General features: G+C 40.2%; 1 protein-coding gene across 6 annotated transcripts in view; it reads right to left on the reverse strand.

Annotated features, from left to right (window-relative positions):
- DMD (dystrophin) overlaps window positions 1-17,981 on the reverse strand; it is a 1,147,932-nt gene extending 1,129,951 nt beyond the window's left edge. For 5 of the 6 annotated variants that reach the window (XM_041399749.1, XM_041399750.1, XM_041399752.1 and 2 more), the window contains exon 1: window positions 17,667-17,980. In XM_041399749.1, the coding sequence (XP_041255683.1) occupies window positions 17,667-17,751 (85 nt within the window). In that variant the 5' untranslated portion in view covers window positions 17,752-17,980. Of the gene's footprint in view, window positions 1-17,666 lie in introns of all 6 variants that reach the window. The other variant, XM_041399747.1, reaches the window with a different exon arrangement.
- Window positions 17,982-19,132: the final 1,151 nt, after the last annotated feature.

The following is a 19,132-nucleotide window of genomic DNA, read 5'->3' on the forward strand; positions in this document are numbered from 1 at the left end:
TATAAAGCATTAACTCCAGTAGAGAACTTTATTTCACCCTTCTTTCAGTCATTTTCTCCGTGGCTGAAATTAGACTCCAGAGGAGCAGTAATGAGCAATAGGGAGGGAGGGAGTACAAAACAGCTTTCACAGGAAGAATTCCATGGATAAGCCATTGCAAATTTCAGCTGGTTGTACACAGTATCACAATTTACTGCTCCACATAAATTCTGCTCCTGATTATAACTGACTCAAAGGGAGTACAGGCTAGAGTGATATAAAGCCCTTTGTGAAAGAAAAGTCAACTGCAACACACCTTATGGAATTTGGAACAGAACACGAGCTTTTAAAGGGACAGATCCAGCTGGGATCACACTCTAGAGGGAAAACACAATTTCACAGACTTCATAGACCAGAAAGAGCTTTTGCAAACTCTTTCAAAGAGAAGTTGTAAAGAGGCTTAGGACAAAAGCAGTCTTTGGAGCTTTCACAGTTTACCAATTCCCTCTAAGAATATTTTAAACTCTCCTCTTGCCACCCAGCACTGCCCATGTGAAAACCAGGAGCAGAGAGGCAGAACCCTGTAACTGTGGGTAGGAGTCTCATGGATGTCTGAGACCACATGCTTCAAACCAGAAATACATCACCTAGCAATGAAATTCAAGTGAGAAGCAGCCATGGGCAGCCATAGTGAGAGCAAGGGCTGTCACTCAGGGCAAGCGGCAGCGTGGCAACAAGCTACACACATCAAAGTGCACTATAGGAAGTGTCACAAAAAGAGGGGGAGCAAGCAGGGTTTTGCAAGGAGAATTTACAGCACAGATTATAAATCAAAAGGAATGCCCCCATTAGTCTCCTGTAAGTCAGAGAGGTTCAGGGAGAGGAGAATTTGAGAAAGCAGGTTTACACAAAGGCACAGAGGACATGAACCTTGAAAAAGCAGCTGCTTACTGAAATTTATAGCCTAGAGAATTTCACTAACTTGTAAATTACATTCCTCATGAGAGACTCAATTGTGCACATATGTATGCAAGATTGAGAGTCACAATGCAAATATATTCCTGTGTATGTACACTAACTTATATGTGCCCCATTGAGTTTCAAGATTTAAAATACTCTTCTGCAAAGCTTATGAGGTCTGCAATGCCATTAGTGCTCAGAAAGAGCATGCAAGCTAGAAAATTACATATCTATTATTCAATCATTTTATAGACTAAATTTTCTCTTCCTTATATAAGTACCTTTCAGTCCTCCTGTCATGTTAGAAAATATATGCATCTACTTTGAATAGATATTTAATGAAGTTATTCCTTGTAAGGAGTATCTGTTTATGTTTACACTGCATTAAATAATTAAACAGCTTGTTATGGAAAAGCACTTAAAAAAATCTTTCTAAAGATGAATAGATTTTTCCATATCTTTTCTTCTTAACCTCCTCCAGCAAGAGCTATTAAACTTGAACTGCTTGCACTGCTGTGCTGAAGTACAGATCTTGTAAGGGAATGCAGATAGGTCGATAATGTAGCTGAAAACCACAAAACTGTAAAGCAGACCAAAGACTGGGAAATTCTCCCTTCCCTGTACCAATAATCTTTATGCCTAAAACACCTCCAGAAAACAGGCTACAGCTGGCCTTCAATCAAAACCTGAACTGCACTAACAGGCTTGTAGGGAGGAAAGAGTTCCATTTCATCACTGCTTGAAGTCAGGCTACCTGGGATTAGTGTGCAACTAACTGGGGTTTAAATTAAACTACAACATGACATTGATCTCAAGTTGCAAATAAAACAGACAACAAAAATTTGACCTACTATATGAAAGAGGAATCCTGGGATCCTTATCAACGTGGAGCCACACTGCATTTCCAGTCAGTCCTTATAGATTCAGAAGCAGAATTTCACCTGAATTATTTGGATCTGCCTTTAATAGCTTCCATCAGAGAAGCACACAGCAATCTTGACATCATCACTTCAGATATTGCTGAATTAAAGAGGGCTTTTTGCTGGGTTTAAAAAGGCAGTTTGATCAGATTAACTACCTCACTGTAGCACTGAACATTAAAACTAACTAGTAATTGTTCAAAACGATGGTAAATTTGACTATATTCACAAGCTCCAGTATGTTCCCCAAGACATACACTAAAGCTTTAAACATATAAGCCCTCTGACAGTCCACATGTCTGAGATGTTGTGCTTTAAAGGAATGGTCTCCAAAACCTTCACTCAAAGAGTGCTCGTATTTTAACATTTACCCCACAGACCTTGAATATAACAGCAAACATGAGATTTAAAAAAGCTTTATCTTCTAACCATATTATTTCCAAGATTCAATTAAGATAAATACAATGTTATCAAAGCAGCATTCATGAAGTATCAGCCATTTATGATCTCAGAAAGGCCAGGTACTCCTCAGGAGGCCAGCCACAAGTGACCTACATTGTTTATCTCTAAACTGAAGCAGCTCAGTTCACTATTTTCACTCTGCAAAACTTACATTTCCATTTTTTATATCCCTAGAAAATTGTTAACAGAGGTGTGTTAGTCCCTTCTGGTAAGACTGATCCTAGGAAGCAAGGGAGATCCTATTTTTGATGCTATGCAATTATTTACATGATTTTCACCTATATTAAACTTCTTTCACTACTAGACAGAAGTTTATTAACCTCAAACTAGCTGTAGCAATTAATCACCGTGTCTTGTCAAGTAGCTGGCCTCATTCTGGAACAGGAATTATAGGACTAAGAATTGTTTTTATTTAAGATTCCTGCATCATGCATAGCTATATTTAGAAAACAGACAATGCATTTAGCAACACCATACTTCAGAATTACAGGCACAAACACAGGAAAATGACCAGAATTCTAATCCAGAGCATTTACCATGCAATCTTCTCCACAAACAATGCATTACTTAAATGCTAAACTCTTCCATGGCTACACTGAGTTCATCACACCTACCACTAATTGGTTATATAACCATTTAAGTAGGATTAGTATCATAATCTGCTGTCAAACCTGACAGCTGGAGTTGTGGTTCTGCAAATAAAATACTCATTTACAAAGACTTCTTTAAACTTTTCTTCAAGTTTTTGAACAATTAAATTACAGCTCCATACTCCTCTTTTGAATATTGAGCCAGTTTAGCTGACATCCACTGCTGCAGTACCATCTGCACATTTCCCCCTTATTTTTCTGAAAGGTCACATTGAGGATCCTAGAAGATGGTGTGTATGTTCCAGAGAAATCCATGACGCTGCAATGCGCTATCTTGCAAATGTACTTCAGAATTTTTCACCATGTTTTTCTAGCTTTTTTTGGTCACTTGAATAAAAGCCACTCCCATTCTTGGAAAGCATTCACTCTTTTCGCTCCTGTGAACTACAGATTCCACAACCCTTACTCTAATTTTTCATACAGCTTTGTTAAAATGATTAATATGTTGTCTGATGAAGAGGAAGTCCAGGACACTTCTGTGTAGCACTGGACAGGACACCAGCTTCTCCAGAACCATTCCTAGTATTCTTCAACCAAGATCTCTCCTTTCAGCCCAATTCCCCTTGCCCCAAAAGGGGTTGCCACTACTAACACTTCCTAGAGTATTAAAAATATGTCACATTCAGAAGCCAACATGCCCCTTTGTCTCTGCAAACCATAAAAATTGTACAAGGACTTAAAAATTGGTACCTCTGCTCCCAGTCCTAATCACTGAAGACAAGTCCCTGAGTGGAGAACTTCATGGACAGAATTCAAAGAAACAAACACTGGTTGACCTTTATTTTTCAGCTCTTAGTGTATCATGAATGTGAGATTCTTTGAGATTCAAAAAAAACCCCAGGGATTCAGTACAGTCAAATTTTAATTGGCAGGGCTTCAGAACTGTTAATGCATACCTAATGACAGGTACTGGTGGAGAAAAGAGCCACCAAAACACACACACACATTCCCAAAACACTATCCCAAGTGCTGTATTTTCTGTGTCATAGAGAGAGAGTGGCACCCATCACAGTTTGTCTGTAACACTTTCAGTACAGAAACTCACAGAAACAGGAAAATGCTGAGAAAAAATGGCAGCATCCAGAAACAAAATTCTGCAAAAAAAATCTTTGGATCTTTTACGCTATGCTTTGGTCTCCATTGCAGTACAGTGCAAATCAGGCTGTAAGTAAGATTGTTCCTTGTCTTGATTGTTGTACCAACTGGAATACAGAATCCAGAGGCTGGGATGAATGTTTAAGCATGCACACCTCCAAGGTATACTCCTAGGCTATAGCCTTCAACCCTGCATCTTTTTATACACACATACATAAGTGGTTTTTTTAAAATAAAATATGATCAAACTCAGGAAACCATTTTAATGCAGTTCTCCCACTCCAAGTGGATATACAACTTTAAACATAAATCATTTTTTTCATGGTTAACAAAGTGGTTATGATTTTATGGCAAAATTGGAACATAGTTCCTCCTGAACAGAAATATACATTTCTCACATTCTGATCAACAAACATGGTGTTGACATGGGGCAATTTGCATCTTGTTTAAGCACTTCTTCCTTCCCCTCCACTGTTATTTGGTTGGTTAAGCTTGGACAAAGGAAAAAAAAGTCAAGCTAAACCGGTACTTTTGACATCTCTGTCGTGATTGCAAATTTTGTTTTGAACCACAATTTCATTATAGCTTTATCATATTTCTGACAAAAGCATTTATCAAGATAATAACATTATAAAGCTATATCTCAGAATTACCTGTTAAGCAAAGAAGCATGGTCCAGTTGTTCTATCAGGGAATTGATGCTCTATAAATCAAGGTGTCTTAATATACCTTGGAAGACAGGGAAGCCTGACTAACAGAAAAGTCTATTCTGTACTGGTTTATGTTGTTGTGGTCTGGGAGGATTTTTTAATTATTTAACTGGTCAATTACTTAGAATTGGCATTTTTGCATTTTGAAGAGTAAAGAGCTCATACAGTAATATTTAAGATACATTCTTATGAATGGATATTAAATATTGCAAGACAATAATTTTATCCTAAAAGAAATTTAAGCTCTTTTAAGACCCTACTTCAATTACTGCTTTGAAACACATACCTGAATATATCAGGATTGCACTAAACCCAAATCACTAAACTGCATTCTTTCAGGGAAAAAAAGTCTCAGATATGCTGATCAGTCAAGTCAGTAAAAATATATTCACTTCACAGAAAACTGAAGTTTGGAACCCAATTCCAAGCATCCCAGGCAACACCATGTGTAGGATCTACTATGTGCTATGAAACCACTCAAAGTTAACTCAAGCATTATTTAAGTAGTGGTGCTGTATCTTAGAAGTAAGTGATCCTATGGCATTGCCAGAAAACTTTGCAGAACTGAGACAGAAAATCAGCATTCAAGTAAGGCAAATGCAGATATCAAATGCAAAACTCCTGACTATATGAACCTCAGCTGGTTCATTATAAAACTCCAGACATGTGCTGGATGTAAAAGGATACATTTCACACACCTGCATTTTCTACTGATTTTGGTAATTGACCCAGAAGTCTCTTGGTTTGTTCTTGAATAGAATATATTTGAACAAATATATGCATTGAAGAAACACTTGAATTTAGCATTCTTAAGGTCTTATGAACAGTAGTAAGTGGATGAACTTCCCACCAGGACAGGGAAAGAAACAGATCAATTCCCAGGCATAATTATATCAAGAAGACTCAGCTTCCATTCCCTTTGAGTGTATTCAGGCTTATGTGCTTTGCTCATCACTTCATTAAATAAGCTGCATATGCACTGAAGGTAAGCCAGTGCAATTTCTGGTTCACAATAACCCTCCAAAGGGATGTCTTCATTCCAGTCACACTCATGGCTGTACAAAAAGCCTACAAAATCAGTTTCTACACAGGTAAACTCTTATTTAGGAGGGAAAAAAAAAAAAAAAAAAAAAAAAAAAAAAAAAAAAAAAAAAAAAAAAAAAAAAAAAAAAAGCAAGCAGGTTTAATTCCAGTGCCAGGGTTTCTTTAGCTCTTTAAGCTCTGAAAACAAGAAATATGCCAGTTGCTCTTTGCTTTTGACATGCACTATGTAAACTGCTGCAAGTAGCATTCTAATTTAACTATAAGAAAATACTTAATAAGGAATCTGACATGAAATTAAACTTTTCATTTCTTTCCCAATTAGAATACATATATATCAGACAAATGAGAGACAGAAGAGAACTAACTCTTCCCCCCATACAGTCACTGTCAATTAATTTACATTTTAAGACACTATATCTTTTTTTATTACGAGTTTTCTACCTGTCTAGGTAGGAGTACATAGAATATACCCATTCTAGTAATGTTACAGTTATGTCTTCAGAACTTTTTTTACACTAACTCAGCACTCCAACAGTAGCACTATCTATCACACATTCATGGTGTTATTTACAGGGAATATATTTGTCTATTTTGAGCCTTCATCTCTCCTTTGTTAACACTGCTCTGGCACGGAACCACAGCCAGAACATTTGTAACAAGCAAGGCAGCCTCTCCCTTTTCTACAAGGATCCCACTTACTAGAAAACCCCACCACCCACTACCCTCAGTCACTTGAGGAACACCACATCCCATACTCTCTTTTATGATACAGGATTGTTCACATAGTACTCCACTTCCTGGAGTGCCAACAGCTATCACCAGATTATTTTGGGATCACTGTCTAGCAATTAGGACTAACATGTCAGGTTAGCCCAGCCTACAGTTCAGGCTGCTGAGAGCTGCACCTGTCTCAGTCTCTGATAAAGAGACAGTCTGTGTTTGTGCTTAGGCTGTAACTTCTCTTACAGGCATTAGCAACTTCAGCAAGATGTAAAAAAAGTTTTACCAGGACCCTCCACTCCATGTGATGGAGCTGTAAAGCCAAGCTCTTGGGTAGCCAGCAGTGGTACCTTCACCCTGGGGCAGGTACATGTGCTGAAGCACCCTCTGAAGTCAGGTGAAAGCCTGTCCAGGAGATGAGGCTCAGTCAGGGTGCGACTGGGAGGTGAACTTGGATTGGATCAGAGAATGACCATCCACTTTGAAATAAAAAGCAGATTCATCCTCCTCCTTTACAAGGAGATTAAGTAGTTAATCAACACTGCAAAGTCAGACCTGCAACATATCACACTACTACAGCCAGGAAACTAATTTATCTTTTCTCTCACAGTCTGGGAAGCAGAGAGGCTGTGTGGAAGTGTTTTTATTTTTTTTTCCTATTCTCGTGGTTAGGGGTTTTTTTGTTTGTTACTTTTGGTTTGTGTGGGTGGGTTCTTTGATGTTGTTTTCAGTTTGGTATTTGTTGATTTTGTGTTTGGTTGGTTTGGTGTTTGGGGTCTTTTTAACACTTAGAATAACAGATTCTCTGCAGACCTCTATTGAGTAGAAGGTTCCCTGTAAGTCTGTATCATGGCATGCACTGGCAAGGGATCCCAAGCTTAGCTAAATGTGGGCTTCTTGTGCCAGGACTGCAATTCTTGGTGAGCTTTACTTTTCTTAAAGAACATGTGCTCTTACAGAAAAGAGTTATTTCAGTTTCAGATGGAATGAAGAATCCTTCTTTCTGCTATCTGTAAAAAAGTACTCATGACAGACAAAGCACAAGTTTTAAATATTGTACCTCTGCAGTTTGATTGATATTGCTGTAACTGTTTAGGATACTAGATTGTATAATTCTTTTTGTTCCAAAATGTTAAAGTCATCTTTCATAACAAAGTTAGGATTTTACAGTGTTTATTCAGATTGATACTTAAAACATCCCCTTTTATTATAACCTACGCAATGAATAATTTTCAAAATAATTCCAGGAAATTAATAGCTTAAAACTTGGAATAATAATTCAAACTGCAGCAGCTACAATAGATGAAAGGTACTGTTAATATTAATTAAGCAGAAATAATTGTTTAAAGAGCCTAGCCACAAAAATGCAGTACACTTAAACATAAGCTCTGGATCTTTTCAACCTACTCTAGATTTGCAGAAGATTTAAACTCCTCCTGGTGAGTGCTTATGTTTCGAATACGAATTAGTTGTTTGACTGCAGTAGTCGTGTGTCTGTGCACCACAGCTTCTCTTCTTTCCTACAACAGAAGATTGAAATCCTGACATATCACATCACTAAAAACTTTGTAGCAGAATATTTTGCATAAGTCTAAATGAGTCATTTGGGGGACTTTTTTTTTAAAAGACAATTCCTAAGGAGGAGAAAAAAAATCTACTGTAGCTGATTTTTTTCCTCAAAGTATCCTGAGGGAGTTTATATTAAGAGTTTAAAGAATGAAACGGACTTTGGTGTTCCATTCCCAGTTGCTAATTTATTATGTGGAGGAAGTCACATGAGCCTTGAAAGAAATCTTGATGAAAAGAGATCTGTCTCAGCTGCATGGGGTTTAATTGACTTAGTCTTGCAGGAAGAATGCATTAGTATTATCTATGCCTCTGTTTAACTATCAGCCAAATGGCAATCATCATGATGAATTAATTTTCTACTCTGCCATGCAAATCACTCCATTCGTGGACTCACTTCTCTGTTTAGCAGGACACCTGGTTGAAATTCATAGACCCACACTTCTAGACAAGGTCATTGGAATAATTCAGCAGAAAGGGAGAAGACTGCCTAAGGACCACCACTTTTACCATTCTGGTTACATTCAGACAAATATTTTGTTGGGATTTTTTTCCCCAGAGGGGCAGGGCAAAACTAGCAATTTTTACTGTGGGCCATTATATCTAATTAGTACTCAGTGTTTCTTTTATTTATCTCTAATGAACCAAATTCTCCCTTGACTGCTTTCAGAATCCGGACCTGCAGGAATTTACCTCAACAAAAGCAGCTCAGGTTACATCCAGCCTGCACAGCTCTGATCAAGCCAGCATGCAGATGCTGAAAATATAGCAAATTTTGGGGCAGTGTCACCAGGCCTCAATCTGTAGCTCTTTCCTGCACTACTGATGATTTCATTGCCATGAAAAAACAGCCCATAAAACAGCCATCATCCCAGCGGAGAGGGAATCTCCCAGCACTACTGTCATTATTGCTGTCGCCAGCATCACAGCAGCATCACAAAGAGGAAGGAAAAAGTATTAACAAATTTAGCAAGTACAATATGGATTGGAAAGCAGACTAGAAAGTTTCTTCACACAGTAGAAGTTTCCTTCACCCATCTGTTGGGTGCAGGAGCCCACAGGGTAAGAATCCCAAACAAGCAGCAAGTACTCTGCAGTTTCACACCACACCAACAGCACAGTGACATTTCCAGCAAATTAGGGACCTGTGACACTTCTGCAGAGTCTCCAGATAATGAAATTATAATTGTTTAAATCCACAACAACCAGAAATCCTTCTGAGAAGGCAGCCAGCATTCAGCTGAAGAATATTTTGCAAGTGCACATTGCCAATCCTTAGTTATTTCCCTCTAGTGTTCAGCAAAACATTACACTTGAGATAAAAGGGGAAAGATCACACAAAGCCTAATTGAATTAGCTTAATTATTGTGCGTGGGGGAAAAAAACCAACACAGCAACAAAAGTGCTGCAGAGAAGATTTTTTCTTTCCCGTCTGCTAGTTTTTTTTCAAGAATTTATGTGATTATTGTGGTGGTAGAAAACCTAAAGATAGGATGCCCCTACAGTCCAATGGCACACTTGGGACTAAAGAAATGGGTTTAAGGTCATAGGTGTAGAAGACTATACTTCACACTTTAAAGGCCATTTGCAAGGCTGAAGCCAGTTCCTGAAGATGGCTCATGGCAGATGTGGGCCACCAAGAACAGAAATACTATTGCATATAAATTTATTACACAACCTTTATTATGCTAGTCAACTTCCACTGACAAAGTGGAAATGTCATATAAATCTATTTGTAAACAGTCTGATAAATTCCAAACACCAAAACAGCAAGTTTCCCTTGACATTAGAGAAAATGAGAACTGCAGACTCCATCATCAAGCAAAAGCTAACATGATAAAGTCATGAAATCATAGTTAAATAATACTTTTGCTTCAATGATTGCTTTTGCTTCAATAATTGCTTGTTAACACATTACTAGACAATCTTTACAGAAAGCTTTTTTAGGATCGTTGTGACTTAATGAAAACTTCCAGATGAACTTTCTTTACAGGTCCTCCTCCCCTATATGATTTTCTCAGACTTAGGTAGGACACAGTGTTCGGGCAGAAGCTGATATATATTGCACTTTTAGAAATTTTTCTCCTGGTACAACAAAGTGGAAATGAAAACTGCTAAGCAGGGCAAACATCCTAAATAATTTGATTAGTGCACTTCCTCTTCGACAAGGACTTCATACACTGGCTGAACAAAAGGTAAAAGCAGCCTTTGAAAGCTGCAAATGACAAACTTGCTATAGTTCATTTTTTTAAAATCCAACCATTCTTCTAAACAATAAATTAGTTATACAGTGTATTATCTCACTAATAAACAAGTTGATATTTCAAAATTAGGATCCAATCTATGGCTTCAATAGCCAAGACAAAGTGCTCTTTAAAAGCAGTCCAGCAACCACTTATAAGACTCTCTGTAGATAATAGTATTTATGGTATCCGATTGCATCCTGCAGCATAATTCAATCACATTGTGTTCTTGATACCATTCACACAGTATAAGGACAGCAAAAAACTAACCTTGAAATTCAGTATAGTATTTGCCAGGTAACACAAAGCAGCACATACATTGCTCATAGAGTTGCAGATATAAGAGGTGGGAATTTATTCAAAGTAATTGCAGAAATTCAACAATGGATGGGGCACCACAGAGAGACACTGGTACCATGGTAGGAGATATTTTAGCTTTTTCAAGGAAGACACTTGTATTTCAAAATTATCTAATGCCTGGGGTAGGGGTTTTTCCCCCCACACTGCTGATAACCACAAACAAGTCACCATTCAAGTCAGTGAATTATTCTTAACTTAAAGAGAAAGTGTGGAATTAAATTCTGCCAATTGAAGATTCATATTGCAGGAGATCACTTTAATAAAAATAAATCCATTACCTTTAATGTCTAATGGGTATATAGTTAATGACAAGATGTGAACACTTATCCACATGACAGAACCAGCTATGGTACACAACTAGCACACGTGCACTCAACCAGCTAAAACAGTAATTATTTACAGATGCTGCAGGTCTAAGGCTAGTTTAAAGACATATATAATATTTCTTTAGATCTACATTTAAAGTATCAGAACTCCTCAGCATACCAAAATACTGTTGTCAAGGCAACAGTATACAGAAGGCAGGCAATTAAAAACAGATACTTACAGAGCAACCTATTAAATTTAGTATCTTAAATAAATTGCTGGTTGGATGACCTTTTGCCATGGAAATTAAAAATAAATACTTACTTTTGAACAGACATTACTACTTAACAGGATTTAAGTTTTGACACATTTTGGTTACATCCTTCATAGTAATTTTCATCCCCTCCAGTTCAGTTCAGACTGAAATGACTAAGTAACAAAAGCTGCAAGTCATCAGCACTTCTGAACATACCAGATCCCATGCTTTTGAAATTCTAAAATAGATGTGGGGAAAAAATCCACCTATCTACTCAAAAGTTAATTTTTTTGTCCTACAGTTAGGCATCTGCTACACCACAATGAGCAGATGATACAGTGGATAGTTAGGTCCTCATTCTGACAAAAAGAAATGCAGCCTGTCCTGTCAAGTATAATAGACATAATGGAAATACCTCAAAGTAAAAGAAAACAAAAACAAGATTAAAACTTAATTTCAGCAAGAGAAATATACATAATGTAATTTTATCTGGAGAAAACCCAAAAGATTGATTTGAGTACAATAGTTTAAAGCACATAATGAAGCCCTGAATGCAAGACAAATTTTATTTCAGTAATTGAATTATTTTACTCCTCTAAACCACACATTTAAAAATCAGCTTCTACATGGACGCCTTTGCATGCCATGATTGTAAACATTACAAAACATTTCTAGTTTGTTCTGCTTATTATATCTATGTCCTGAAGTGGGGTGAGGTACAGGAGGATAATACTACCACATTACTAGCAGCTTTTGTCCTACAATTGCTTTGCAAGATACAAGTGTCCCACAAAACTATGGATGAATTAGCAAGGCCATGAATTAGTTTGAGCAGTTTATATCAACATTTTCATTTTGTTTCATCAGCAGAGTTTTTTGTTTTGTTTTTTTTTTTTCCCCTTTAAGCAATATGAAAGTACATCCATCGAAACCCGAATTTTGTATGTAAAATATTTATCTGTGAATAAGATATTTATTTTGACACATGCATTAGCCTTATGACCGTGACCCTTCCCCCTTAAGCAGTAGCTTCACTCAGCCCCTAAAGCCTTTTTGGACCAGAGCCACAATTGCTCCCATGTGCTGCACTTCAGGAATAGAGACACCACGTACGAGCCTCCCTTCACTGCAAGCTCCAGTTGTGATTCATCAGAGCCGAGTCGCCTCTCCAGCAGCCCTGAGGACATTCCTTTCACTTCTGAAGGGCACCCAAGGCTTGGCAGCTGGGGCAGCAGCGCCACACCAGCACGCCGCCAGGGCTGGATGCGCTCACAGAGCCATCCTCACCTGCTCGCCCAGCAGCGCTCCGGGAATGCCGCGTCACCCCGGGCAGCAGCAGGTGTCCCCGGGCACAGGGAACGCTCCGTGCCAGCCCCGGGCATGCGAGCATCCCCCGGCATGCGAGCACTGCAGTGCCCGGCAGAGCGTTCCTCTCCTCGGCGATGCCCGCGGATTCACGGCACTGACTTTGTTACGCAGACCCAGCTGTCAATTCGTTTCCTCAGACACGGTGCGAACATCGCCCTGCCATCGCTGCGTGGAGGGCAGCCTCTGCCACACGGGCACAGCACATCCCTGTGCGCTGAGCAGCCAAGGAAGCTCTCTCAGGTCTCTGGATGCTTGAGAATCACCCACTCAAATTATCCAGGTTGGGATACGCACTAATTCTAGTTCTGGTCACCTACAGTTTACACATCAATGAAGCTCAGGGAGGGCAGAGGTAGCAAAGCATAGAAAAAAAAGGAGAACTACCATTATAAGTCTATTTAACTGCTTTTATCACCACTACACGTTGTAGCTTTACCTTTTAATGGCAATTAAGTACAAAAAGAAAAGCAAGCATATATCCTGGAAACTTGGTTAACGCTGCTTAGTGCCAATTCCTAACAATTGCTTTGTTATGCTGCATATAAAGAACAAAATAGTTGTCTTCTAGGCAGAACTTCAAGTCATGCAACTTAACAGAAGGTAATGTGGGTGAGATAAAGTCCTCACTCAAACCCCAAGCCACACCAAATCATTTTTCTAAGCAGTCATCAAGTTAAAACAGCAGCTTACACCAGATCTGCATAATTTTATACTGTAAGTTAGGAACAAATGAGGTCTTAAGCACTTTTCTGAAGGCTGCATATGAACTGAAGTAATTAGAGGGCTTTGTGTTGCTAATCATGACTACAGTTACTAAGTTCTGAAACAGTAATAAAATCTAAATCTTCATTAAATTTATGAAAGAGTATTTATGGCATGCAGATTTCCTCTTACTGCATAAAACCACTCACACTCAGCTTTGGGTTGCATTTTTTTTTTTTTTCAAGTGTTCTTTCAGCATAGCAAGCATGCAAATGCATTTGAGACTGAATGGTGCTATTTAACTGTACAACCAGGAAAGACATTCTGAGAAATGGAAACCACATGTTTTTCAGAGAAATTAAATCACAAAGATAAGTTTTATTAAGCTCTGCAACATCCACTTCCCAAGGCATGGTCTCCATGCATTCAACAAACATGACATCACTTACAATACATTAGAGATCCACACTTACCAGACTGGCATGCTTATTAGTGGTTTGGAAAGTGACAGCAGCTTGTAACATCCACACCTGCAGCTGTTTTACACTGCCTCTTTGCTAATACTAGCTCAACAGCTCTCTGGAGCAATCTTAGATCAAGACCTGCATGGATTCTGGTTTAAAACCAGAATTTTAAGAATTGCCAGTGGCCCTGCACAGGGCAAAAGGAGTATGCTCAGCCTCAGTCTTGCACCAGAAAGAAACAGGATAGTCCATTAGGTCTGGGGAAAGCCCAGTTTGGATGTCAAGCATTAAACTGAAGACCCAGACAGACTCAAATGAATAACACTGTGAGCAGAAGAGACCGTAAGATAAATGACTGGACTGACATTTTACAACATTTACATGCCGAATCCAGTAACCTGCATTTAAATAAAGCTTACCTCACAAAAAAGTACTAGATGCTGGACCAAATACCTCTAGATATGGCGTATCTATCCCCAAAGGTTAACCATCTTCTCTGTGCAAGATATCACATGTTTTAAATCAATTTACCAGCTTTGACTTCTTCCTTATGCTCATTCCCCTAGTAAGCATTCAGCACCCAGGATTTTCTGGCCATGCATATACTCATAGTAATAAAGTTACTTCTGCAACATCTCATAAAAGGCTTAAAACAAATTATTGGCTAAGCTCCACAGACATTCACCTCAGATTTCAGGTTTTGTGGTTATTTTCCAACACATTTCTCATAGTAGAATCAGCCATGCCATATACAAGAGTCAAAAATAAACTTTCCTACACCCATTTTCCCATGTCATCGCATGACAAGAACATGCTGAACAGAGCCCCTGCAGTGGCCACTAAATTCTTCCCTCCCTCTGGCAGCACAGCTTACATTCCCCTCTCCAAAGCTCTGCATATGTGTGAATCATCTTCAAAGCTCAGGCAACTCAAGCCATTCTGTATCAGTAAGAAATGATGAATTAGCATCAGTGCTTGAAATTATCCCCACGGACACAAAACAAGGAAAACCCAATTTTGTTACAATTGCCTCTGCAGTACAACTGTTTTGTGTGTTTTAAACAATTAAGTAGGTGTTTTACTGCTACTGCTATTTTTGTCTGTGTGTCATAACACACTGCAAGAAATCACTTGATCAGTAAAATCTATACATAAAGAATATTTGTCAGAGCCTGCTTTCCTGTAAATTGTGCTAACAAACTTTAAAATTTTGTCCATACATAAAGTGAATCCTCATTACTTTTTTCAATCATTTAACTTAGAACTGAGAGCAGGATGCCCAAATTAATACTACCTGCATCAGCCTTTCATCTTAACCAAATATTGGACCTATGAGCTTTTGAATACGACTTTGAATCTGCAGTATAGAATATTCTGACATGGCAAATACAGCAACATATGTCTTTTCTCTGGTTTTACAGGAAGACATGACCTGGACCTGACAAAGGTCAAACTTTCTATCCAGGTGCTGTCAGAAAGCAGCATACCCCTGAAGCATGAAATTAATATAAACACAGCGAAAAACAAGTGGGTTACAATCTCTTTTAAAGCCCATCCAGTACCTGGTGCCCTAAATCTCCATGAGATTGCTATAATAGCTCCATGGTCAGTCACCAAGACCCATAGTGGGTCGCAAAATCTTTTCTGCAGGCCTAAAAGGTGCCATCTGAGAACAATTCTACAGACTTAAGGTGTGTTAATGAGTATGCTTGAGAACCCCTCCTAAGTCATCCAACCCAAATTTGTTCAAGAATGTATGTCCAAACAAATACAGAATCCCAAATCCAGAAATGCCTTACCTAGGTCATAAGCTACAGAAAAACCCAACCCAAAATGAACCCATCATGAGGCTTGTAAACAAGATCCCACCAAGTTCTCCTCAAGTTTGCTTGTGCAAACAGCTGTATTAATTTGTTGTTCATTACTGCTTCCCAAATCCATAGTCAGATTTTAAGCAATGCATTTCCAAGTTCAATAATAACAACAGAAGATAAGCAGAGTAAGAGATCACTGTGAGGTATACTACAAAACAAAAAGCATACCTGTGATGAATATTACCATGGAAATTGAATTTCCTTATCTCTCCAGGCTTATAAACATCTGGGGCAATTCTATGATTCTTAAACTGATTCTGTTTCTTATTCATCATAGATAATACACTAGGGAATTGTGCCCAATTAAGAAGCACAAATGTTTGTTCCATACCTACTGTTAGTATCTAAATCCTAATGCTGCTTTATAGCAGGAAACTTGAAAAACCATTTTAGAGCCATGGAGATCTTACGCGTATTATGATGCAACTAACATATTGCCATTGAAGTTGATCTGGAAACAGACTTTCCAAGTGAAACAAAGTATAAGAGATAATTAGGAAATGCATAGGTAACATTTCCTGTCTAGCTTTTCAGAGAGCATCTGTTCTTAATTATGATTTTTAAAGTGAGAAATCAAACTGAACATTAAAAGTAATTACTAGCTATAGGAAAAAATGTAGGAAGAAAACAGTTCAGATTTGTAAGCATCTAGCAGTGAAGTTACTGCCTTCAGCTTCACTTTCTGGAAGTTACATGGACCTGAAGTGTTTGGTTTTTTTTTTTTTTATTCTTCAAGTTCTTTCACCTCCAACTGCCCAAATACTTCATTATATACTAACGGGACAAGCCTTTAAATGAAGGGGGCTTTTCTCTGTGCTGCACTCAGTCTGCAATTCATAGCCCCTAAACGGTAAGTGAGCTAAGTATGGAACAGGGAACATGTGCTGCTATAAGAGGTAACACAACCAGCCTAACCAGGAATTACTACGGAGACAGATCACCCATTTCACATTCTCATAATGCAGAAACCCAGTCAAAAGAGATGACACAGAAGCCAGAAGAAGCTCTTTGGAGGGGGGGAATTAAACAGCCACTAAATTCTTCACCACTTCCCAAACCCCATGGGCAACACCCATCCTTTTAAACGCCAAATTGAAGGAGAAGTAATTATAAGGAGAAGAAAGAGTAGGGAAATAGCATTATTAAAAAAAAACAGGTGATCTTCATGAACGGCATCAGAAAGACTTCCGTAAGAAAGCACCAAATTCTGCTGCAAGAGTGTGCTTACACTATCAGAGTAAAAGCAACATCCACACAACTTATCACAGAGATTTTAAGTTCTACTTACTACCACCCAAAGGATTCAAGATTGAAATTTTCATAGCAGCCCTAATTATTCTGTAATGCATGACAAATATTTCGTTGCTGTTTTTTACAGGTACAAGAACAATCCTTTTTAAAAAGTCATTTAACTGATTTAACTGTCTAAGGACATCACTATATTAAGGCTTGTTCACTGGGCAAGCACACATAGCCTCGAGAAGAGTTAATTTAACTTGCAGCTCCACATGCACTTGCACGGCAAATGAGTAAACTCTGAATGGTCTATAAATACCTTTACTACCACGGATTTGGTTTCTTTCCAGGACCCAAAAAAAAAAAGACCCAGGCACATGAAACTTTATCCTCTGGGGGAGCGCTACAGCTGTTCCCATTTACAGCTTTAACAACCTGCCCGCCAACACAAGCGGGACAAGCTCAGCCCAAGGTAGAGGACACCGGGGGGGACCCGCACGGCGACACTCATTTGTTGGGACACGGACACGAGCGCCGCGCCCGTCACGCCGGGATGCGCGATTCTCCCAGCGAGCCGGCGGGGGAACCCCTTCTGCGCCGTACAGCGAAAGGAAAAGTTCAGCCAATACAAAAAGTAATTTCGCAAAGCACCGATAGACAGAACTCCCGAGCGCTGGAGCGCGCTCCCCGCGCCGGGGCTGCGCAGGGACGCCGACCCGCCCGGGCGCAGGGAGCGCGGCGCGGTGCCTACCCGAGCGGCTGCGGATGACATCGCGGAACTCATCGGCGGACCCTTCGCCGCCGGCAGCGGGGCCGTGGCGTCCCGGCTCGGCCATGCCCGAGGAGCTGCCGAGGGAGGCGGGGGAGCGAGGCTGGAGGGGCCGGGCCGGGCCAGGTGTGGAGCGGCGCCGCCCGCCCTGAAATAGCGCCGGGGCGGCGGCTCCGGCCCCCCGCCCCCGCGGTCGATGGAGAGGAGCAATTAGCGAGAGCAGTGCCCTCCCGGGGCACGGAGCGGCCCCAGAGCACCGCCCGCGGCAGCGAGGGGCGGACGGCGCCGAGCCACCCTGTCCCTGGCAGCGGCGGGGTTCCAACTTTTCTGGGCGAGTATCCGCCCGGCCGCACGTCGCTGCGGGGTCAGGGCAGCCGGGGATGCCCCGGCTGTGCCGCCGGAGCTGCCCGTGCCCCGCAGCCCTGCAGAGCCCGGCAGTGCCCGTGCCTGCCCCGCGGGGTGGGAGCCCTGCCCTGCGATCAGACGACAAACGCGCAGGAGTTTGTCTTCTGCCCCCTCCTTTGTAGTTCATCCTCAGAGGGGCGAAGGTCCTGAATGCAGTGGCACTGCTCCAAAGCCACCCGACTGGCAGGCTATTGGCACGTGCTGGTCAAATCCCTTATCCGTTTTCAGGAAAGCGGGAAACAGGAAAACATATGTTTAATACAAGAAAGGCGAATCTTTGTACCCTCTCACTGCAGTCAAGGAACAAAACGCTTCCCGCTGGCATTGCTTCCTTGCAACCTTCCATTAAGTGTCTATTTGGATGGCTGCCTCCAGCCCGCCAGTATTTCTTTCCCCTCAATTTTCTCTCCACACCAAGTCTCAAGACTTGCCTTTTATGCTGTTTCCCTCATCTCTCCAGGCCCCCAAGGAGATTGCATCACCTCATGGGGAAAGTAACCAGGCACAGGAAAGGTTCTTGTATGTAAACAAAACACCCGCTCTCCTCGCAAGAGAAATCCAAGCTCTTAAAAATTTCACCTTAAAATACAGACAAGCAGAGGATCGCCTGGTCTTGCTAGTTTATAGGACAACAAGGTAGTGTGTTTAATACAAGTGTAGCCTAGCTGCTTCTCAGTTTTAATACGAATTCATAGATAATTCATAAACATATATAGAGGGAAATTATTAATAAACATATATAGAGGGACAGGAAATTAAGGATAAGCTGTAGAAAGGATGTATGCCTTCACTTGTATTTGTGTAGATAAAGGACTTTCATCTCTTCATGTATTCCAGACTATATCAGAAGAAATGTACTCTTTTGAAGATAACAGAGTTAAACAGAATAGAACTAGGTAGGAAAACCAGGTCAGAGACAATGAACAGTTAGAGGAAAACTATTTACAGGCAGCAAGGCATGTGGTGGTAGATTCTGTGGAAAGGGACTTGTCCCATGTGGAGCAGCAAGACACACCCTTCATACAGGGGGTGTCTCGTGGCTG

The sequence above is a fragment of the Onychostruthus taczanowskii genome, unplaced genomic scaffold (assembly GCF_017590055.1).
Source record: "Onychostruthus taczanowskii isolate IOZ18803 unplaced genomic scaffold, ASM1759005v1 scaffold17, whole genome shotgun sequence".
NCBI classification, from domain to species: Eukaryota; Metazoa; Chordata; class Aves; order Passeriformes; family Passeridae; genus Onychostruthus; species Onychostruthus taczanowskii.